Below are 24,431 nucleotides of genomic sequence, written 5' to 3'. Positions count from 1 at the left end.
TCGCTCAGATTAAATTAGAGACCCCAAGGACTGCTTCACTAACCATCACCATAAGAGGCACTCATCCTTTCTTGTATATGATGTTAATATGTCTGTTAAATATTTAACATGCATTCAGACATCCATATATTTCCTTCATGCATTTTTGCTTCGGTCTTGGCTTAATTTCACAGCCTCTGAAAGGGCAGGCGCGGTGTAGGTTTAGTTTGCTGCACGTGTGTGTGTGTGTGTGTGTGTGTGTGTGTGTGTGTGTTATATTCAGATAAGCACTCCTTAAGTATAAACTGAATACAGCACCTATACAAAGGAGACGTGTAGTAATTATTTCTTAATTAATAAAGACCATGATGGTCTTTATAAAGACCAATAAAGACCTGGTCGATTTGGCTCAGCGGTTGGAGCGTTTGCCTGTGGTCCAGAGAGACCTGGGTTCAGTTCCCGCTAAGGGCATGTACCTTGGTTGCAGTTTGTCCCCGGCCCTGGTTGGGTCATGCGGGTGGCAGCCACTCGACGTGTCCCTTTCAGGGCGATGTTTCTCTCTCTCTCTCTCATCCACTCTATCTGAACAAAATATCAAAAAATGTCCTCGGGTAAGGATTAAAAAAAAAAAAAGATCGTGATGATTAATTTATTGTAAATATTAGCTTTGTACATGTGATATTCTTTTTTTTTTAAATCCTCACCTGAGGATGTTTTTCTATTTATCTTCAGATAGAGTGGGAGGAAGGGAGGGAGAGAGAGAAACATCCAGATGAGAGGGGCACATCAATTGGTTGCCTCCCACACGACCCCAACCAGGGCTGGTGACGAACCACAACCGAGGTAGGTGCCCTTGACCAGAATCGAACCCATGACCCATCGATCTGCAGGCTGATGCTCTAACCACTGAACCAAACCAGCCAGGGCACACATGTGATGTTCTTTTTTTTTATCCTCACCCGAGGATATTTTTTCCATTTTTTGTACAGATAGAGTGGGAGGGAGAGAGAGGAAGGGAGAGAGAGTGAGAAACATCGACGTGAAGGGACACATCGAGTGGCTGCCACCCGCACGACCAACCAGGGCCGGGGACAAACTGCAACCAAGGTACGTGCCCTTAGCGGGAACTGAACCCAGGTTCTCTGGACCACAGGCCGACACTCTAACTGCTGAGCCAAACCGGCCAGGGCACATGTGATGTTCTTATTTGGGTTTATCCTTTTTGACAGTTTGGCCCTTTTTAAATTCCTTTTATGCTTTTTTATTGTGGACACTATTACAGATATCCCTACTTTCTCCTCATTTGCCCACCTCCAAACCAGCCCTCGACACCCCCATTTCCCTCTGTCCAACATCATACTGTAGTCTGTGTCTATCGGTTACACATATATATTCTTTGGCTGATCCCTTCACTTCTTTCATCTAGTCCCCACCTCCCTCTTCCCCTCTGACAGCTGTCAGTCTGTTCCATGTATCCATGTCTCTGTTTCTATTTTGTTCATCAGTTTATATTGTTCATTAGATTCCACATGAGTGAAATCATATGGTATTTGTCTTTCTCTGACTGGTCTATTTCACTTAGCAGAATACTCTCAGGTCCCTCCATGCTGTTGCAAGGTGTAAGAGATCCTTCTCTCTTACAGCTGCATAGTACTCCGTTGTGTACATGTACCACAACTTTTTTATCCATTCGTCTACTGATGGACACTTGGGCTGTTTCCAGATCTTAGCTATTGTAAATAGTGCTGCTATGAACATGGGGGTACATATATTCTTCCTGATTGGTGTTTCAGGCTTCTTAGGGTATATTCCCAGCAGTGGGATCACTGGGTCAAATGGCAGTTCCATTTTTAATTTTTTGAGGTAACACCGTAGTGTTTTCCATAGTGGCTGCACCAGTCTGCATTCCCACCAACAGTGTACTAGAGTCCCCTTTTCTCCACACCCTCGCCAACACTTGTTGTTTGATGATTTGTTGATGGCAGCCATTCTGACAGGTGTGAGGTGATACCTCATTGTTGTTTTAATTTGCATCTCTCTGATGATTAGTGACTTTGACCATCTTTTCCTATGTTTATTGGCCATCTGTATGTCCTCTTTGAAGGACTGTCTATTCAAGTTCGCCCTTTCATCAAAAAGCTGTGCTTAATTTATGGGCAGGACAAGTCGAAGGGCAGAGACAGATTTACCATGAGGCTAACGAAACAAAGCATCATGTTCCCTCACTTGCATGGGAGGGTCGCTGGCAAAGTGTTCACCTGGCTGTATGTTTTTATAAAATTTGCAATAGAGCCCTGGTCTGTTTGGCTCAGCGGTTAGCGCGTCCAGCTGCAGACCAAAGAGTCCCGGGTTCGGTTCCCGCTAAGGGCACGTACCTCGGTTGAGGTTTGTCCCCGGCCCTGGTTGGGGTTGTGTGGGTGGCAACCACTCGATGTGTCTCTCTCACATCGATGTTTCTCTCTCTCTCTTCCTCCCTCGCTCCCTCCCACTCTATCTCAAGATAAATGCAAAAAATGTCCTCGGGTGAGGGTAAAAATAGATAATAATAATGTAAATTTTGCAAAAGAAAGATATTTTTATATATTTTTAATGGTTCCTCCCAAAATGTATGCATGCAGGCCTCACAAATGTGGGTCCTCCTCTGTTGAAGGGATGTACACAAATCTGAAAAAGAAGCCTGATGAATGATAAAAGTGCTAACAGTTTGGGAAATGCTCACCTATGAACAAAAGATGGCTAATTAGGCTGAGGGGAGCTCGGGTTAAGGAACGGGACTCTATCCGTGCACATGAATGGAATATTTATTTAAACGATGAAGATTATCAGGTATCTTCCCTATTTCCCGAAGGTGAAATAATAGGACCCGAATCGCGGAGTTCTAAGAAAAGAAACTCGGAATTACAAAGAGCTTTACAGCAAGAGTGGCAAAGCAGTGGAACCCAGTGAAATTATGAAACGGCTTTCTCTAGAAATGTATTTGAAAGATTAGCTAGTTAGCTGCTAAAAGGGTTGGGAAAATATGCCAGGAGCCAGGCTGTGCGAGAAATCCACGCACATTCCTCGGCTTCTATTCTAGGCTATTTTGGCTGCATCAGTATATGGGCCTGAGTCATTAGTTTATAAAACAGGATAAATAAAATGAATATACAATTTCATGTCTCTCTTGACACCATGGATCTGGGCTGCGATCAACTCTGTGAACATATCTGAAAACGGAATTATAATATGGATCACTGCAAACTTGGGTTTGGATGGGATAGGGGTCGGAACCAGAGATATTCTGCTTTAAGATCCCCTGTTGAAAACTAGAAATAATAAGGACATTGTTACATAGCGGTGACTGCGTTCTGGGAAGCAAGCCATTCGCTCTGTGAGCGCCGCAGCCTCATTCCGCAATGGGAAACCCATCTCGCTTGTGATTATATCCTTGATCGTGACCTAGATTTGGTCAAATATCACTGCTTACTTACTGATGGGAATATCCTTTGCCTTCTATGCTAATGATCTACTGCCCTCTCCTTTACCTCCTTCCTCCCTGGGGACTCTGCCATTATTTATAGAGGAGTTGTCTGGCTTCCTCATGAATCTTCCGCTTAAGTTGCCTTATTTATTGGTATAGAGGGATTTCGCCATTAGGCTTGACATGTTGGACAAATAACTTACTAAGGGATTTAGGGAGTTTACAGACACTCTGGGTTTTATTTCTTGTGCAAAACTTTGCGGTCATAAACGCCGTGTTTTAGATTTGACTTCTCTCAATGGGAACGTGTGTAGAAGGCCCTCTGGCCTCACAGGTTCTCAAGCACAATGCCCGCGGCCCTGTCTACACCCAAGTCCTTGCCGAAGGACGTCACGACGCCACATTATGCGTCCCAGCGTTAATGTGACTACATTTCACATAACGTCTGACTTTTTCTCCTCTTCAAGTGCAGCAGCTCCCCAAACGAGAAAAATTCAAACCTGTTCCTCTTTTCAAAGGGTCTCGGAAGATGGCAAGACTTAGAGAGGGTGGAAAGATCAGGCACATGTTTGAAGAAGAGTCCTTCTCTAATGATTTTTATTCTAAAGAGAGAGAGAAAAAAATAGTCCTAGAGCCCTGGCCGGTTTGGCTCAGCGGTTAGAGCGTCGGCCTGCGGTCCAGAGAGACCCAGGTTCGGTTCCCGCTAAGGGCATGTACCTCGGTTGCAGTTTGTCCCCGGCCCTGGTCGGTTGTGCGGGTGGCAGCCACTCGATGTGTCCCTTTCACGTCGATGTTTCTCTCTCTCTCTCCCTCCCACTCTACCTGAACAAAAAATGGAAAAATGTCCTCGGGTGAGGATAAAAAAAAAAAAAAAAATAGTCCTAGAGACATGAGCCAGGGAGTCGCTGGCTATGGATAAATACTGAAGATTGAAGGGGTCAGAGAGCGTCACGAGGGAATAGTAAATCACAGAGCGCTGCTGATAAGTGGCAGGTTGTATACTTGAATGTCCATATAAACGGGGGTCAACACAGGTACTTCCTGTCACCACTGAAGGTATTCACGGAGAACGGAGTTCGTTGGGGGATTTTACCACTTCCAGCGATGTGGCGAACGTAGATGAGTTGAACTACTTTAGTCAAATATTTGCCGAATCAATGTTGATGGAGAATCAAAGGCGTCACTAAAATAATGAAAGGTTTTGGAAAAACTGGCAGAGAGAGTGGGAAGGAGGGAAGAGAGCAGCTAAAGGGCTTTGAGGCCTTTAATACAAGGCCATTTATTACTAGACTCCTAGCGTGGGGGGAGCATGATTACCAGTTGCAAATATGGGGACTGATCAATAACTATTTGCTGACTCCTTCTATGTGCCACACACTCTGCTGTGGGACAAACATTCAAAGACACGTGAGATCCATTTACTCCCCAGGAATGCACTGTACAACCAAGACGGTAGGTCTGCACATCCCCAGCTAAAATGAGTGGCATGTTACAGCCCCACATTCGTACCGTGATATCAGTATACAAAAGAGGGAGCAATGTCCAGCCAGTGTGGCTCAGTGGTTGAGCGTTGACCCATGCACCAAGAGGTCGCGGGTTCGATTCCCGGTCAGGGCACATGCCCAGGTTGTGGGCCTGATCCCCAGTGGGGGGCGTGCAGGAGGCAGCCAATCGATGTTCTCTCTCATCGATGTTTCTGTCTCTCTCTCCCTCTCCCTTCCTCTCTCTCGGAAATCAATAAAGAAAAGGAAAGTTACAAAGCAGGAGCCTGCATGTTTTCTCTGATTTCCCAGGTCAGCATCTCTCTTTGCAACCCTGGTTTCCATGCTCTATGTTGAAGGCCCACAGGTTCCCTTTCTAAAGGGCCAGACAGTAAGTCCTTTTAGCCTTATGGGTCACGTGGATTCTGTCCCAGCGACTCCACACTGCTATCTTACAGTGACAGCAGCCACAACGCACACAGGGATGAGTTGTGTGCCAACGCAGCACGCTTACAAAGGCAGAGGGCAGGCTGGATTTGGCCCCTGGGTCACAGATGGCTGCCCCCTGGTCTTTATCATGGCAGAGGCCATTACCAGAGGACGCCCATCTGAAAAGCAAAGATCGGATTATGAGTCCACAACAGACAGGTTAAGTTGTGGACAGTCCTTGATGGGAAAAAAAAATTTTTTTAAAAACCCTAGACCCAGGAAGACTAGGCAGCCACGTACACGATATTCTTCCAGAGGAACAAAAAAGGCTGCCTTTCCCCCAAAGATTTCCTCTATCAGCTACCATGATGCATAGAGTTCTTGCCGGTAGAACTGTTCTGCTGGCTTAAGGCATTACCCTGACTTCACAGGGCATGTATGTAGCGCAGGATGAGGGGTGCATTAGTGCTGATTAGTTTATCAGATCAAGTAGATGACAGCCAGCAGAGAACAAGGCCCAGGACAAATGGAATCCAAGATGAACTGTCTTTGTAAGTTCCTTACAATTTTTCATACATTTGGCACCAAAAATATGCTTTTACTCCACTACATGCTTTGTTATACATGCCATCTTTTATCAGACTCTCCTGTCTAGAAGCTCATTTTGGAATATTAATGTCTCTCTTCCAAAATAAGGCATCTGGGTTACCCTTGGGGAAGAAGCAGTCACCGAGGTTGAGTTAGTATTCATCTGAGGTACTGTTTTGCTCTGTTTTCTTTTCTCTTGAAAAGGGACAGGTGTTAATTAATAAGGACAAGAGCCACAGGCCTTAGAAATAATATCAGGAAAAGGATACACATATCCTCCTGAATTTGCTCTTTTAAGTTTTGTATTTGACCTATGTCTAAAAGTAGTCAATGTGGTCCGGCCGGTGTGGCTCAGTGGTTGAGCGTCGACCCACACACCCAGAGGTTGCCGGTTCGATTCCCGGTCAGGGCACATGCCCAGGTTGTGGGCCCGATCCCCAGTGGGGGGCATGCAGGAGGCGGCCCATCGATGTTCTCTCTCATCGATGTTTCTATCTCTCTCTCCCTCTCCTAAAATCAATAAAGAAAATAAATAAATAAATAAAAATAGTCAATGTGCCCCGCCTCTCGGTATAGACCTCCGCATATCCACCATATGGCAGAAGATAATATTGCAATTCTTTAACTGAGATGATAAAGCCCTTGGTAAGACTCTCTCTCAAGTGGGGCAGAGTTCATTTATACTTCTACTCCACTACGTAAGGATACATAAGTTATGAAATAGTTACAGTGTGTGTGTGAAAATCATCTAATTGTAATTAGTGAAATCTTGTACAGAGGAAAACTCGGTGGCTCTTGTATTTAAGGAAAAAGCTACAGTGCCCAAATCTAAACCACAACTTAAAATACTGATTGCCCAAGGAACTTAATAACTAATAATTAAACCTTCCAGCCATGGTCACATGGCCATTCATCTCCTTGGCATGTTTTTTCAACACATAATATGATTTTCCTAATTACGTTTATAGTTCATTGTCTCACTTTCCCCATCACCAATTAAGCCCCACGACGGCAGAGATTTTAGTGAACTAAACAGTGCCAATGGCTAGAACAGGGTCTAATTTAGTGAGCACTCAATAAGTATTTGTGGAATAAATGAAGGAGAAAAAGCAAGCAAGCAAATTGGAAAAGCTAAGCTATCTTGTATAATAAGTATATTCTAGCTAAAGACAGAAAACACACAGGAAAGGATAACTTGAAAATAAAAGAATAATGTTTTTTTATTTACATTCCTACTCCCCACGATTTTGTTTAAAAAAAAACAACAACGCCCTGGCCGGTTTGACTCAGCGGTTGGAGCGTCGGCCTGTGGGCCAGAGAGTCCCTGGTTCAGTTCTTGCTAGGGGCACGTACCAAAAACAAATAAACAAAAAGAACAACAATTTAAATAAACAGAAGTGTACATTTCACAAATACATCTCATTCATTTGTATTTTGCCAGTTCGGAACTTTTGACAATTCGGAACTTTTGACAATTCAAACAATGCTGAGCAGCGATGTACTTCTACATTGTCTATTGTATAGAAACTGTGAGTGGTCTGCCTTAATCCATCCAACATCAACTTTATTACTTGCTAGCAGAGCCCTAGATTGGTTGGCTGCTCACTCTCTGCACAGTCACGTGCTCAGGGAAAGGCCCAACCCCAGGCTCAGGGGTGAGTCATGATTAGTCTAAGATTCTCCTTGATGGTGACAGTTTAGAGATGGGAATGTGATCTAATCTGGATAACAGAATTTGAAGAAAAAAATCTGCCCAGGGGCTTCTGGAAACACTTTTCTGCTTAATTTAAAAAAAAAAAAAAAAAGTTTTATGGGAGGCAATACCCTTTTGTTTGTTAAATAATCATTATATTTGCATGTGATGCCTGGAACAATTGCAGTCATCTTGTAACCATGAGTCAACATGCCAAAAATGGGAGCACAGAAATACTTGGAAAATCAGAGATCCTGGGTGATATTGCTAAGCTACTGAATTACCCAATTCTGTTATTAACTTAGCTTTACACTTGTCATATGTGAGAGTAAAACCATATCCTTAAGCTAATTTTGGTTATGCTTTCTGTGACTTGGCAGCCAAAAGCATCCTGAAATTATTATTTTTCAAATTTTAGTAATACTGCACACACAAAAAAACAAATATTTATACTGGACACGGAATAGTTTGGATTAGTGTGTAAGAAATCGCAAATGCCAAAACATGCTAATCTGTTTAAATACAAAGTAAAAGCAATATTTTCAGGTGCTTATAAAAATACTTAAACAGCAATATCTACAGACATAAGCAGTTATAGTAACAGTTACAAATTAATTTGGCCTATGCATTAAAGCCTTCTACCTAAAGGGTTACCTAAAAATATATTTTGTCTAAATGATGCTCAAATATTTTTCAAAAGTAGATTTCTATAAAAATATCATATGCTTTAGACTTGTCTTGTGGTATGAGGGAACAATCACACATGATAATGATGTATTAAAGAGACTTAATCTTAAATTGATTTTTCATTTATAAATCTTATATTTTAAACTACAGCACACGAACATGGCCAAGTACTTTCTGGTAGAAGTCATCTGATGGGAGAAAGATGGTTTCTAATACTAAAAATAATTAACCTTCAAAATAACATCTCCAATTTGTTGGGGACATCAACTCATATCTCCCATTTAGAGATATTTTTTCTTTATTGATTTTAGAGAGAGAGGAAGAGAGGAGAGAGAACATTGATTGGCCGCTTCCTGCATGCCCCCCACTGGGGATCGGGCCCACCACCTGGGCATGTGCCCTGACCGGGAATCGAACCGGTGACCTCTTGGTGCGTGGGTCGACGCTCAAGCACTGAGCCACACCGGCTGGGACCATCTAGAGATTTTATTGGTCCCTATGGTTATATCTATTATTTTACCCCCACTTGAATTAATCATATATTTTGTTCTTCCTAATCACTGTCGCAGTTATGTCTCTAATGTACGTGAAACTTTACGTTTTTTTTTTTAACTCATAGACCAAAGACGATTGAACAAAAACAAATTATACACTAATCCAAACTATTCTGTGTCCTGTATAAAAATTTGTTTTTTTTGTGTGTGCAGTATTAATACAATTTGAAAAAAAAAAAATTCAGGTAAACCATCATATTGAGTAACCTATCAATTTGAACACAGAATTTATAAGATCTTGAAGAATAATGAATTTTGAACATTATCTATTTCAAAATGCCAACATTTGAATAGATGAACGGTCTGTTCCCTGGCTTTTCAGGAATACTGTGCAATCTTGGATTTGCCCACAAACTCCATCAAGAATATCAGGAAATTCTGATTATCATGAGAACAAACACTTGCAGAAAATAAAATTAACTTGGGGTGGTGAACACACAATACAATGTACAGACGATGTATTACAGAATTGTACACCTGAAACCTATGTAATTTTATCAATCAATGCCATCTCAATAAATTCCATGAGAAAGTTAAAAAAAGAAAAAAGTAAAAAGAAAGGAAAATCAAAACAGATATATGAGCAAAAATAGGAACCATTTCATCATCAGGATTATAACATGTTTCAGATCTAAGAAAAAAAAGGTTTAAGAGACTATATTCTATGACTTTGAAATTTGGTTCAAGGAGAGAAGGAGAGAAAACAAAAAGAAAACTGATCTAGATATTGAGGATAAAATCAATAGATTATAAGTAATACTATTACCTTTGTTAAATCTCTTTTTGTGATTAAATGACAAACCTTTATATAATTAATAGTTTCCATTTATAAACTGAAAGACAGTCTAGTTGAGGTAAATGGTTCTTACATCAAAACATGCAGCAGAGCCCGACTGGTGTGGCTCAGCGGTTGAGCGTCGACCCATGCTCCAAGAGGGCACTGGCTCCATTCCCGGTCAGGGCACGTGCCCAGGTGGGGAGCATGCAGGAGGCAGTCAATTGATGTTCTCTCTCATCGATGTTTCTATCTCTCTCTCCCTCTGTCTTCCTCTCTCTCTAAAAATCAATAAAGAAAAAAAATATTTAAAAAAATACAGCAGAGACAGGTAGCAGAGTGCTTGTAAACACTAGTGTGAATGGGACTGATACTGTTGTAATGAAGCTGGCTATTAATAAGAGGAAAAGGAGCAAACGGAAGGCCACGTTTTAGAGGCATGCCACTTGTGCAGCTTTGCCAGGAAGCTGCAGTTTAGATGCACGCCCAGTAAAGTCTGGGTGACATAGGGAAGGTACTTGCCTGTCAGTCTCACCTGGGAACAGGTCACTGGCCAGAGCAAGTGTGGCCACTGTAAGCTTAGGAAGATTTGGAACACTTAAATTCCTAAACAAAGGAGTTTGCTCTCTTGTGCACTGGGCTCCTGGTTCTCTTTTTGCAGGGGGTGTGCTCCCCTGCATTTGCTCACATGGCCAAGTGGACCCCACACACAATGGACTCCAACTAGCCTAATGCTAAACCGGACCCAGCTCCAACATGGAATGAAAACTCTGGACACTGGCTTTGCTTCTAGCTCTGCTGAATCCCCAGCTGCACCTCTTCCAGGACTGGATTCAGAGAAATGGGACTTTACAAACCCAGAGATGTAATTCCATGCAAATACAGCTTTCTACCACATCTCATCCTCCTGTGGGGGCCTCCAGAAATGCTTATTCTAGCAGCACCCCAAGAACCCCACTCCCATTAGCAACGCAGAAAGACCATCTATGCATTTCTCTGATAAGACCAACTGGAATGTCACCAATGACCCATTTAAGGCCCCTTGTCACAGGTAAGTTTAATAAAGGAAACAAAAAGAGAAGGTGAGATTTCAGGAGTCTATTTATAGGTGGCTTTCAATAGTCAATTATAGTTAACAGGGCACCAAGTAATCTGGAAAAGCCAATTAACATTTTAATCACAACTGAAGACATAATCAGTGGCACTACACACTAAATGCTGATGGTCATATCCACATAGGAATAAGCTACAAGGATTTTTACAAGTAAATATAAATTTGGGGGCTTAAATTTTCACAAGACTTTTACTACTAAGAAAAACATATTCAGCATCTAAATACATATGTACATACACAGAGAAATGCCTGGAAGTATATATGACGAGGTATTAATTTAAATTATCTCTGGGTAGTAGAATCTCAGTTGAGTTTCTTTCCTTCTGGTTTTAAAATTTTCCACAATTTACATGCATGATTTAAAAATTTTACAAGTCATTATGAAACAGGACATGTTTCAATGATAGAGAAAATATTAGCAACCAAAACAATACCTTATAGTGATCAAGTTGATAATTGAAATTATCATTATAATATTAAATTGATGTGACAGATAGATGCATTATTAACTTAATCTAGTGCAAATTTTGCATACTAATTTGAATCATCTCACATTGTTTCCAAATGAAAATTAAAAAAAAAAAATCTTTACCAGATAACTCTAAGCAGTGTTTCTCAATCTTTGCATTTGGGGGCAGATTTTTCTTTGTTATGGGGGACTCTCCTGTACACTGTAGGATGCTTAGCAGAATCCCTGGCTTTACCCACTATACACTAGTAGTAACTCTTCCTTGGTTGTTGACAACCAAAAATGTCTCTAGACCTTGCCTAATGTCCTCTAGGGGGCAAAATCACCATTGCCCTAAAGTAACACCAGACAAGTCGGTCTTTTTTTCTTTTTAATTGAGTTTTTTTTTTTTCTTTATTAATTTTAGAGAGAGAGAAACATCAATGAGAGAGAACATCAACTGGCCACCTCCTGCACGCCCCCCACTGGGGATCGGGCCCACAACCTGGGCATGTGCCCCGACTGGGAATCGAACCGGCGACCTCTTGGTGCATGGGTCAACGCTCAACCACTGAGCCACACCGGCTGGGCTATTTTTATATATTATTTATCATCTATTTTTAAAGGGCAATATTCAGCTTGCCATAAACCATTCTAACAACGTTTAGAAATAGTTTTAGGAACACATGATGTTTTACAATTTCATAATATTAATCTAAAATGTATACGTATTTAAAAACTCTTTATACCAGTAGGTACGTTTAGCATGTTGGGAAATTTGGGTTTTCTTTAAACTACATATGCCATTATTACATATTCTTTTAGTTCCTTATGATATTTAGCTTTTTTATACAAGGAACGATCATATCAGAAAAATAGGACATCTATTTCTGGCCCAAAGTAAACAGTCAAGCAGAATACAACAGTTGATAGGTGACATCTTTTTCTAAAGAAGAATCCAATGATGTCTGTATAATACCATAAAGTCTGCTCTCTGGCAAGGCCGGGGAATGAGGCACTCTGGTCCCATATTCTGCTTAATAGACTTACCATATATTTTACATGGATTGCCTAGTTTTCAAAGAGTTGCAATAGATCAAAATAAACCTAAGGCTATGTAGCCTGGGTGGTCCTGGCTGAGCTCAAAGGGAATTGTCTGGTGTGTGTGATTAAATACAGGGAGTTGGTGCCCTTTGGGGCTCAATTTGCATGAAAGGATTTAAGCTGGTATTTTATTTATCCCTGGCTTCCAGAAAAAGGAACACACACGCCTAGGTGCCTGAGCAAATTCCAGGAAGGGGAGCGATGGTGGGGTTTATGGTCTCAGGAACCCCCCCCTTCAGGTCTCTAGGTCTTGAAAAAAATGTTGTTTCAGCCTCCAAGGAGAAAAGGATCAGGAGAGAAGAGAGGGACCGGTGTTTACGAAGGGTCCTATGAAACATGGCTACCTCTGCCCTGAGCATAAGCCCATTATGGACTGTGAGGGTCGGTGGCGACACTGGAGCGGCAGGGGACTGCAACCTTGGCCAGAGGCAGGCGCTTCCATTGAGGGCGAAACCAGCAACTTTGCCAGCAAAGGGCATTTAGCAAAGGGGAGCTGAAGCAACAAAGGGACAGGAAGGCAGGGCTTGGTCTGTTTCGTTCAATGCTATATTCTCATCACCCTGGAATAGCAGGCGCTCAGATATTTGTGAGAAAATATCAGGTGGTGACTATAGAGGACACATTTTTGAGTTGATAGCAGATGATTCCAGATGTACTTCTGGGAACAGTTGACGCTTTGCAAGGAGTCCCGCCAGTGGGGGAAATTCAGAAGGTACTTTGGGATATCTGGGTGATTGTCAGCAAGGTGACCCCCGTCTAAATTCACAGGGGATGCGACCTGGAGACATTTACCCTACAAATATAACTCTACGATTCAAGAGGCACATCAGGGTCTCTGCAGTTTCTCAAGGGCATCGTCATGATATTAATTAATTACCATTTTATTGGCAAAGCAAAGATGTAGCAATTTATGAGGCATCTAATAGAGATTTTGGATGATGAAACTGTATAGATAACAGAATTTCTGTGATTGATTAAGTCTCTTCTTTGTTAAAGACTATATTTGGTTTCTTATGTAAGTCCACAATTTTTATAATGTTGCACTAAAGTTTCCTTTAAATGTCAAGTGCTTTGTGAATTGAAGGTTTAAAACGTGTCAAAATAGCTTCGTCGTCTTGGATCAGGAATTATATATGCAATCTTTTAATGCAAAAATTCATCCTCATTTCTTTAAAAGCAAATTGCCCTTAATGAATGAATAAAATGTTCTGTATATCATCAATTTAGTCTTTTGAGTCTAACTAAAGGCAGATGCTCACTTTGGCTTTCCAATTATAGTTTAGATTTAGACATGATTGAGGCCTTATAAAGAGGAAGATGTCTTGAGAGAGATGGGAGCTTCTCACAATGAAGCCTCCCCATAAAGCAACACAGGGAGCTCTCGGACAAGGTTAGATTTTAAAAGAACAATTACTTAAGAGGGAAGGAAGCACATCCCTGAGAATTAAGAGTGACCTCGGTTGTCATACTCCCCATGCCATCCTAGCTATGGGAGCAATTAAGGCACAGTGACAATAACACTTGCCTCGGAGACCTCATTTAATTTGGCTACTGCGATCCCCAGGTTTCTCTCCACCAAAGAGGCTCAAGTCCTCTTGGGCACTTGCCTTTGTGTTGTTTTGTGGCTCCCGCTTTCCATACCCGATTGTGCCCGTCGGGGAGGGGAGGTCATGCCAAGTGCTTTCAGTTCGTTCAGCCAACCTTCGATGGTCTGGCCTTTAAGTAACGACAGTTCTGATTTGGGAAACCACCATGAATATTTATTTATTTTTCCTTATCCTCACCTGAGGACATTTTTGCATTTATCCTCAAATACAGCGGGAGGCAGAGAGGGAGAAGAGAGAGAGAGAAACATCGATGTGAGAGTGACAGATTGACTGATTGCCACCCACACGACCCCACCTGGGGCTGGGGACAAACCGCAACCGAGGTACGTGCCCTTAGCGGGAGCCGAACCCGGGACTCTCTGGTCTGCGGGCCGATGCTCCAACCGCTGAGCCAAACCGGCCAGGGCAAAACCATCCCAATTTTAAACAGTTTAGATTTTATCCAGAGGCCACGGGGGAGTCATGAAAGCATCGGAAGTCAGGAAAGTAACGTGATCTTGTGAGTTTCGTTTTTAGTTTTACTCCGACTATAAAATGTGGTGAATGGGTCCCAAGTTAGAAAGGGCGAGAGAAGTAGACAGGGTCCCCCCGAGAGATGGGGGAGGCCCCGGACTTCAGCGGCGTCAGTGGGCTGGGAGAGAAATGGATGGATTCAAACGGTATTTCGGAGGCAGGAGCAAAAAGGCTGAACCGTGGCAGAAAACGCGATGATTTCCAGACATCACTTAGCCTCCTAATAGCCATTTTAATGCTCCTCTAAGAGCAGTTCAAAAATTGTTCAAGTTCCGATTAAAAAATATTCCAGTTTATCAAATGAACGGTAGCAAATGCTTCCTTTGTGGAGGGGAAATCTTCTGGCATGATTACTAGTAATGGCAACATTTTCTTCTTAAGTTATGTCAATGAATCTAATTCTGCAAAGCCTTGCTCCTGTATTTCCAGTGTGTGAGCTGCAGAATAATATGCACACAACAAATATTTACTGAGTACCTAGGTAGCATATTGTTCTTTACAAAACAAAACGCGCACACACAGAAGCAGCAGGAAACTGATGGATTTAAAACAGGGAAAAAAAAAAAAAGTGATTTTCTATAATTTATTTGGAGCTATGAAAGTTATTAAAGTATAATACTTGCCTCGAACACTTCCCCAACAGCTGAAATTAATTTTTATGCCTAAGCAAGATACTGCGCGGTGGCAAAACATATAAGGTTCACTGACTTTGAATATTCTATTCAAAATCTCTCAAAAGAAGAAAGGCTGTGCAGTCAACTATTTGAACTAGGCGAATGGCCGAAGCATACGGAAGAATAGCAAAGAAGATGTTTAGACATTACTCAAATATGGAATTTTATTCTCCTCCACAAAATATTCAGTCTAAACTTAGGGATTATTAATTACTCTTGCCTCTACTAGAAGCATTTTTTAAACTCCGATGAGCTCAGAGAAGCTGACTGGAAAGAGAGCCTTCATTCTGCATTCAGAAATGTTTCCAATTACATATATCTTCGTGCCAAAATATAGGACATTCATCTTGAGTGTCTTTCATATCCTCATTAGCTGGATAATATTAATGATATGAATAATTAATAGAGCAGCATCTCATGGAGATTACTCCATTTTGCTTTCATTAATTGGAATGTGATTATTTTGAAAAGGGTCTTAATCCATAATGCCCCCTCCTCTCTATCTCTTTGAGGAAGATTTTTTTGGTTTGTGCATGTTGTTTTCGCCATGCATGCCAGACCTCTCCCCAAGTGAAACCTGGAGCTTATGTGGAAGTCAATTTTGGTAGCGCATGAATCAGAACCCTTATTTTCTTCTCAGCACTACGGGCATTTTACGGCTTCCGTCTCCAGTCCGATATGCTTTTAGCACTAAGACCCCTGAGGCCAAACACACAAAGCGCGAAGAAAATGGGAACTTCTGGCGATTACGAGTTTTGTCTCCCTTTCGGGGTCCTTCCCTCCCCTGGGAGAGCGAAATCACTTTCAGCTCACTGCGAAACAGGAACATGGTGGGCACGGATGATTGACTGAAGTTGGTGATGTTGATTTAGGAGTGTTCAGCTTATAGGTCAGGTGTAAAACCCTTAAATCTGTTTGTCAAAGTCTGCCTGTCAAACTCCTATGGATTTTTCCAGACTCGGCCTAAATGTCACTTTCTCAATGAAGGCCAGCTCAGGCAGGTCCCCTCTGCATTATTATAGCACCAGCCACGGCAGCGCTTATCAAGTTAGATTGTATTCACTTGTCTGTCTCCCTCTACTTATGTATATAGAGAGACTGTTCTCTTCCTTTTTTTTTTTTTTATTCTCACCTGAGGACATTTTTGTATTTATCTTCAGATAGAGAAGGAGGGAGAAAGGGAGGAAGAGAGAGAGAAAAACATTGACGTGAGAGAGACACATCGACTGGCCGCCACCCACACGACCCAACCAGGGCCGGGGAGAAATTGCAACCGAGGTACGTGCCCTTAACGGGAACCGAACCCGGGTCTCTCTGGACCACAGGCCGACGCTCTAACCGCTGAGCCAAACCGGCCAGGGCTGTTCTCTTCCTTTTATCTCTAGACTAAAGCATTACCAAAATCAAGCTGGTTCTCTTTCATAATAATCAAATGGATGGACAGAGAATGGCCAATAATACTCTTCATCTGCATAGCGTGGGTTACATGGTACTTTCACCTAGTGGTGAAGACACGGCAGGAACTGTCATCCCTATTTTGTACACGAGGAAACCGATCCCCAGAGAGGTTACGTGACCAAACCAAGTTCTGAACAGCTAGTTAGTTTCAAGCCTAGTTCTTACGGGAGCCAGACAATAAAGATTCTAGAATTGGAAGTGGTGCTGTTCCGTCAGAGAGATGTCAATGCCTGGCCAGGACACAGGGTAGGAGCTGCTGACCTGTTTTGAACGCTCCAAACTCAATCTGAGCAGGTTCTCAAGAAGTTAAATGCACACAGAACTGGACTTCAGAACATCAACTTATTTACAATGAGAACGATTTGCGACGTTACCGCCCTGTACTTAAGCTACGTGGGAAGTCAAGCTACATACTTGATTCTCTTTCTGAAATTCAGACCATGACTCTTACAAGGCTAAAGACGAATAAGGTCTTATAGATCACTACTATAATCCCTTCACTTTACTAAATGAATGTAGGAATACACAGATAAATAAACAAATGGCCAGAAAGGATAAATGACTTACCTGCACTCACATAGCTTGTTAATTATAGCATAAGGACCCAAAATCAGGTCTTCTTTTTTTTTTTTTTTTTAATCCTCACCCGAGGACATTTTTTTCCATTTTTTGTTCAGATAGAGCGGAAGGGAGAGAGAGGAAGAGAGAGAGAGAGAAACATCGACGTGAAAGGGACACATCGAGTGGCTGCCACCCGCACGACCAACCAGGGCCAGGGACAAACTGCAACCGAGGTGTGTGTCCTTAGCGGGAACCGAACCCGGGTCTCTCTGGACTGCAGGCCGACGCTCTAACCACTGAGCCAAACTGGCCAGGGCAGGTCTTCTTAACAATGATACCCTTACAGTTTTTGAACAAGTTAGGACTGAGAAGTACAACTATAATTCTTAGCAAGTCTTTTAAGCCTCTGGCTAACAGGACCAAACACGGGCTGTGGGACAGATACTGTCCTTCATCAAATGCTGCACACAGAGAGAAGTACAGCAAATTCCACTTTGTGTCTGTGTACTGGGAGGGGCAAGGTGGGGGGCGGGGGCGTGTACACAGACAGGGTTTTTTGGTTTTTTTTATCCTCACCCGAGGATATTTTTCCATTTTTTTGTACAGATAGAGTGGGAGAGAGAGAGAGAAACATCGACATGAAGGGACACATCGAGTGGCTGCCACCCGCACGACCAACCAGGGCCGGGGACAAACTGCAACCGAGGTACGTGCCCTTAGCGGGAACCGAACCCTGGACTCTCCGGACCGCAGGCCGACGCTCTAACCGCTGAGCCAAACCGGCCAGGGCTACAGACAGGGTTTTAAGAGCCAATCTATGTTAAAACAAGGCACTTGACAATATTAGTTATATTTATTTCTCTCCATTCACCCATAGACACTGTTACAAAATTAATCCACTGAATTTATATTTTCAGTGGGTCAACTGAAGTGTCCTTTCTAGTCCCCATTCCTTTGCAACATGCTTTGTTTTTCTTTTTGAAAATAATCTAAGTAGATATGACCTGGGTGTTCCTATGCTCATATCCTATTTGTGACTTTTTTTTTTATCCTCACCCGAGGACTTTTCTTTTTGCATTTATGTTCAGATAGAGCAGGAGGGAGAGACGGAGGAAGAGAGAGAGAGAAACATCAATGTGAGAGAGAGAGATCAACTGGTTGCCACCCACACGATCCCAACTGGGCCGGGGACAAACTGCAACCGAGGTACTTGCCCTTAGTGGGAACCGAACCCACGTCTCTCTGGACCACAGGCCGACACTCTAACCGCTGAGCCAAACCAGCCAGGGCATATTTGTGACTTTTAAGTTTTGAAAATAGTCTGACCACTCATGACCAGTAGAACACCTTTTAGTACTTACTGGCCAGCTACAAAGTTAAAAATATGTCTATTAAGGGGCAAAGACCAAGGGCCAAAATAAGCCAATACTCTTAGCAAAAAAAGAAGACAAATGATCATATTTATAAAAGCTTTGGGGTTAGCTTCCGTTACCAAAGGCGGGGTGAGCGCTGGGTCCTCGGTCCTAAGGCAGCAGATGGAAGCAGATGCTTTCCACAAACACACTGGTACCTCGCAGGCTGTGCAAGTCACGCCAAAATCAAATGATTTCACGGGGCAACACCATCAATTAAGAGACGGAGCCTTATTTAGCAAATAACTGCTTTGGAGCTAGAAACCTACCTTGAACTGCAATAATTAGTTTGCTAATTGGTCTTCCTGCTGGGGATAATTGCTAGAATTCTTTCTTTAAAATAGATGGACCTTGACCTGTTTGATATCAACTCCCGTGCATAGCTTTCTGTACTCTCAGCACCAGGGTCTGGGTTCTTCTGCTCCTCGGCTGGACCCAGAGTAGTTCCACTGCATTTACCCCGCAAAGCTTCGGTTTACCCTCTAGGATCGCAACTGGCACCCTGATTGCCCCCCTCCAATTAACGCTAATATCTGCTGTTATCCCCAAGAGTTACAGCTGGAAGCAAGAGCCCACATTCCAGAGGAAACCTTAGGTATTCACGGTCATTTAGAGTCCAATTTGAGATCAGTTTCTCATCCAGACTATGAAAGAAACTTGTTCATTAATCACAGCATTTTAATGTAGTAAGTGAAAGATTCTTTTAGATAAGAATTTTTAGCTAGGTCAAATTTTAGTATTAGGCGCTGTAAAAATCATGATCATTTAAGTGCCAGTTCATTTATTTTCTGTAAAATTTCAGGAGAAAAATCCCCGTGTATAGCTAAAGTTGAAGAGAATTCTTTCAGATCTCCATTATACATTAAGCCAGCCAAGCACTGTCACTCATGTCGCAGGTATAAAATATCTGTCAGTGCGTGTTAAAGGGCTATAACATAAAATCAGTATGGTCAATCGTTATACAAAATACCAAATGGAAGAAAAGGATCTGAAAACAAAGGCAGCAGACTCTGCAGTGTGCGAAGATGTAGGACTCACCAGAAACAACGTTCGGAAGTTGTTGAGATCGCCGAAAAACTCCTCGATGCTCACTGTCTTCGAGTCAAAAATGAAGTAGTCTCCAAGAGTGTCATAGAGCTTCACCATGTTGCTGTGCATGGTGGACAGCTTGTCATACTGCTCTCTGGCACTCTTTGTGAAGCTGTGGCTTTCTGTTAAGGAACATGATCCGATGGTACCTCAAAGACAATCGTTGCACGTTAAGATCTAATTATCCCACCATTTCTCAAAATACTTGTGTTCCTTTGCGAGGGTTGCCATGACAACATGCCCCAAACTGGACAGCTGAAATGACAGACATTTATTTTCTCACAGTTCTGGAGGCTGGACATTCCACCAATATCAAAGTGTTGTCAAGCTTGGTTTCTTCTTGTCGATGGCGACCTTCTGGCTGGGTCCTCACACGGTGGTCCCTCTGCATTGTCTGGGTCCTAATCTCTTATGAGGACACCAGTCACACTGGATTAGGGCCCACCCTTGTAACCTCATTTGAACCTAATTACCTCTTTACCGGCTCCATCTCCAACTAGTCACCTTCAGAAGTTCTGGAGGTTAGGGCTTCAACCTACGATTTCTGGACAGACACAATTCAGTCCATCCCAACTTGCTGGTGTCATTAAATTAGCTAGTGAGTTTTGAAAATCTATAAATTAGGCAGAAGTATTTCATGTATACCCGTGCAAAACATGTCTGCTAAATCAAAACATGTAAGTATAAATACCCCCAAACTACCTTATATCTTTTTTATGAACAAGGTACAGTAGAGATAAACACCAAGAAAACACTTAGACAAAAGTGTATATTCTCCTTTTTTAATACACACTTTCCATACAGGTGGAGAGGTTACTGTGAATTCTCCAAATGGGTTCTGTAATATATCAGTGTGTGAGCGTGTGTGTGTGTGAGTGTGTGTGTGAGAGTGTGTGTGTGAGTGTGTGTGAGTAACCCTCATGAGGAGGGGAAGGGAGAGGGAGAGGGAGCGAGGGAGAGAGGAGAGAAAGTGAGAGAGACATTCTGCTGTCGTTCTGTAACCTTAACCACTCCAAGGGCTTATTAAAACCCAGATTGCTGTTTGCTGAGCCTGAGCCCAGGGGCCTGAGCATTATAATCTCTAACGAGTTCCCAGGTGATGCTGAAGCTGCCAGTCCAGGATTACACTCTGAGTACTATGCTTCAGAAAAGCTACTTATCCACAAATTAATTACATCACTGTTGTACAAATTGTATCGAAAAGCGATAACCATCACCACTATCGAAGCATAAAATACACCATATTTTTAAATGTGTCAAACGAAAGGTATCTCATTATATCTAAATGTAAACTTCCAAAAGAAATTATACTATTTTTTTCCTGACTATGGAAGATATATTTATAGAAAACTATTTCTTTAGGGAACTTAGAAATCTAAAAACAGAAGTAAGTAAACAAAATTTCAACAACACAGAAGCAAGTATTGTGAACATTTCAAAGTATTTCCTTCTGGTCTTGCTTCTATGGCTAATGATCTTAGAATGTTAATTGGTAAGAATGCTTCGGAGAAAGGTAAGCAGGCTCACCATGCAGAATATAGGCAACCAAATCCGCCTAAAATTCCAGTTAAATCCATTAAAAATCAGTAGTGAGTCCAGCCGGTGTGGCTCAGTGGTTGAGCGTCGACCCACGCATCAGGAGGTCGCCGGTTCGATTCCCGGTCAGGGCACACGCCCAGGTTGTGGGCCCGATCCCCAGTGGGGGGCATGCAGGAGGCGGCCAATCCATGTTCTCTCTCATCGGTGTTTCTATCTCTCCCTCCCTCTCTCTTCCTCTCCCTCTAAAAAATCAATAAAGGAAAAAAAATGTTTAAAAAGAAAATCAGTAGTGATAATAGATGCAAAATGTCTGTAAATGGAAAGGAAATAGACTTGGATGGAATAGTAAAAGAAGAACATGGTTTGGGGGCATGCTATTTTAAGATCTGCTACAGTGTTTTAATATTTTGTGCCTGTATTATTTTATCAGGTACTGCTACTTGTGTCTTGAAATCCTTGATTTGATAAGAGTTTCTGAAATTTTCAGTGTTTTATTATAACCTGGGGCCAGATTTATTTTCCATGGGAACACCGCTCTAGTTGTACAGTGGAAGTCAATGGGGAAATCAGACCATGCTCTTGTGCTACTGAAGTATAAGCATTCACATTAGTGACCCAACAACCTGTTCCCTGCTAAGAAGTGACATTAAATCTTTCAACTCCCAAGTCCATTTTGATGTCAACAGACCTGAAAGAATTAATGCATTTCTGACTTATTCTCTTTTCTTTTTACCAACAAAGGGTTATAGGTACTGCTACATACATATTCTGGTTTCTCCTCTGAGAATATCACCACATATTTATTTATTTTTTTTTATTTTTTATTTTATTTTTTGCATTTATATTCAGATAGAGCGGAGGGAGAGAGGGAGGAAGAGAGAGAGAGACATCGATGTGAGAGAGACACATCGAGTGGTTGACACCCACACGACTCCAACCAGGGCCGGGGACAAACTGCAACCGAGGTACATGCTCCTAGTGGGAACCGAACCCGGGACTCTTTGGTCCGTGGGCTGACGTTCTAACCACTGAGCCAAACCGGCCAGGGCTATTTTTATTTTTAAGGAAGTGTTAAATATCCCGTTTAAGAGTTGCAGAAATAAGACAATGTTCTTCGATTCTTAGCACAGAATGAAGTGAGAATTCTGTTTTCTAGTCTCTCTTCCCTAAATTAAAGACTTATGCCAGAGACTTTGTACACAGAAACACTTTGCAAAGGTCACTTGCTTGCACTCTATTTGCAATGCAAAGTTCTAAACTATCTATTTCAGAAGACAAAACACAGAGAAAAGGCACAAGGTAAAAAAGGCACAAAACTGTATGTTTCCCATTTATCATAACACAATTTTTCACCCACTAAAATATGTCCGTGCAGCGATACACAATTTCATAAATTTGTTCTCCCAAAACAAAAACCGATTTCAAAAATTCTGTCTGTATACCAAAGCAAGACCATTTGAAAAATTCGAGGAATGCTTGATCTTAGAAATAACACAAAGAAAGCAGCCCGATTTCTAAGTCCTTCATTTGTCTTCAAAGTGATTACTTTGTAAAAGGGAGAGTCAGCATGAGCCAGCACAGATAGCTTCCACAATTGCAACCGTGTTACCAAATCCTACTTGGGACAGCAGGTAAAAAAGAACTAGACGCCATCTCTTTTCATTCTTTTATATCAGTTACAACATTCTGATTTCATTTTATTTTTTTCAGCAGCCACTAAATACAAGATACTGGTTAGTACTGTGCTAAGCAGCATGATGAATAAAATGATCATTCGAGTCTAATTCAGACTCTGAAGACACTTATAATCTAATAATTCAAATAATTCTCCCATCAACAATTTGCTTTTGTATAGGACTTTACCATTTTAAGATATATTTTTTCCTTGCATTATATCCCGTATTCTCGGTAACTACGGTGGTAGACAGCCAGGCAGACATGAGCAGAGCAGAGATGAAAGGCCACCAGAAGGGGAAACCCAGGTGCCTAGCAACGGGCAAAACTGGGAAAACAAGGATCTCACCCCCAGGATATCCTTTCTTCCCCTAGCACATCACTGAGTCATGTGGTTTATTTTATTTTATTTATTTTTTAATCCTCATCAGAGAACATTTTTGCATTTATCTTCAGAGAGAGCAGGAGGGAGAGAGGGAGGAAGAGAGAGAGAGAAACATCGATGTGAGAGAGACACTTCGAGTGGCTGCCACCCACATGACCTCAACCAGGGCAGGGGACGAACCACAACCGAGGTACGTGCCCTTAGCGGGAACCGAACCAGGGTCTCTCTGGTCCGTGGGCCGACGCTCTAACCGCTGAGCCAAACTGGCCAGGGCTGGGTCATGTGGTTTAGACCCTCCTGACCTTTCATATCGCGGGTCATGGGGCTCGGACCCTCCCCTGACATTTCCTCCCCTGGCATGTTGCTAGTCACACGGGTTAGACCCCCTTAGAGGGGAAATGAGCAAGGAGGGCAGAGGATCGGCCTTAAGCAGTAAGCCCCCAGGACAATGAGGTTCGGACCCAAATCACATACATCTAGGCCTCAGTTGTGTTTCAGCGCCAGGCCCAGAAAAGCAGCAAAACCAAATAAGCGATGCTATGGCTGACCTCAGGACCAGCTGCACTGACTAATGACCCCCCCCCCCCCCCCGCCCTGGTGCCGACCAATCAGTAGAGGCCACAACCCTGAAAGGACACGCCATGAAAGGTGACGAATATTCTATTGGGATCCTCCCGATAAATATCCTCAGGGGCGTTTTCCTTGCCTCTTCTCCTAAGCTCCGGGGGCCTTTCTTTTGTCTCTGTAACTTGTTCCCTAAACTCATTTCTTCTGTGACTCACTTCTTCTGCCTCTGTGACTTTCTAAATAAATGTTGTCCGATAGTTTGAGGGTTGCCTCTGAATTCTTTCCTAGCCAGAACTCAGGTACTGAGGTTGCTGAACCAGGTCCTATCTGGCCTCACCAGTCTAACATCAGGTGCCCGTTTGCTGCCGACACAACCTGATGTGAGACCTTTCTCGGTTCAGTAAAAAATGTAGGGTTGTTCTATTTTTGTAAAAAATGCCATTGGAATTTTGTATGGAACCAAGAAAGATCTCAAACAACCAAAGAAATCTTGAGAAAAAAGAACAAAACATCATACTCCCTGATTTTAAACGATAGTACAAAGCTATAATAATCAAAACAGTATGATAGTGGCATAAAAATAGCCACATAGATGAATGCAACGGAATACAGAGCCCAGAAAAAACTAATATAAAATAAG

The 24,431-nt window shown here is 42.3% G+C and overlaps 1 protein-coding gene across 1 annotated transcript in view; it reads right to left on the bottom strand.

The window, feature by feature from the left end:
• Window positions 1-24,431, bottom strand: part of DIAPH2 (diaphanous related formin 2) — a 924,489-nt gene that overhangs the window by 224,015 nt on the left and 676,043 nt on the right. Inside the window, exon 24 of the mRNA XM_036270453.1 lies at window positions 19,576-19,740. Within this exon, the coding sequence (XP_036126346.1) occupies window positions 19,576-19,740 (165 nt within the window). The remainder of the gene's footprint in view (window positions 1-19,575; window positions 19,741-24,431) is intronic.

Source organism: Molossus molossus, unplaced genomic scaffold, assembly GCF_014108415.1.
Source record: "Molossus molossus isolate mMolMol1 unplaced genomic scaffold, mMolMol1.p scaffold_m16_p_2, whole genome shotgun sequence".
NCBI classification, from domain to species: domain Eukaryota; kingdom Metazoa; phylum Chordata; class Mammalia; order Chiroptera; family Molossidae; genus Molossus; species Molossus molossus.
Note: the sequence above shows the minus strand (reverse complement) of the source record. Positions and strands in the feature narration are given on the sequence as shown.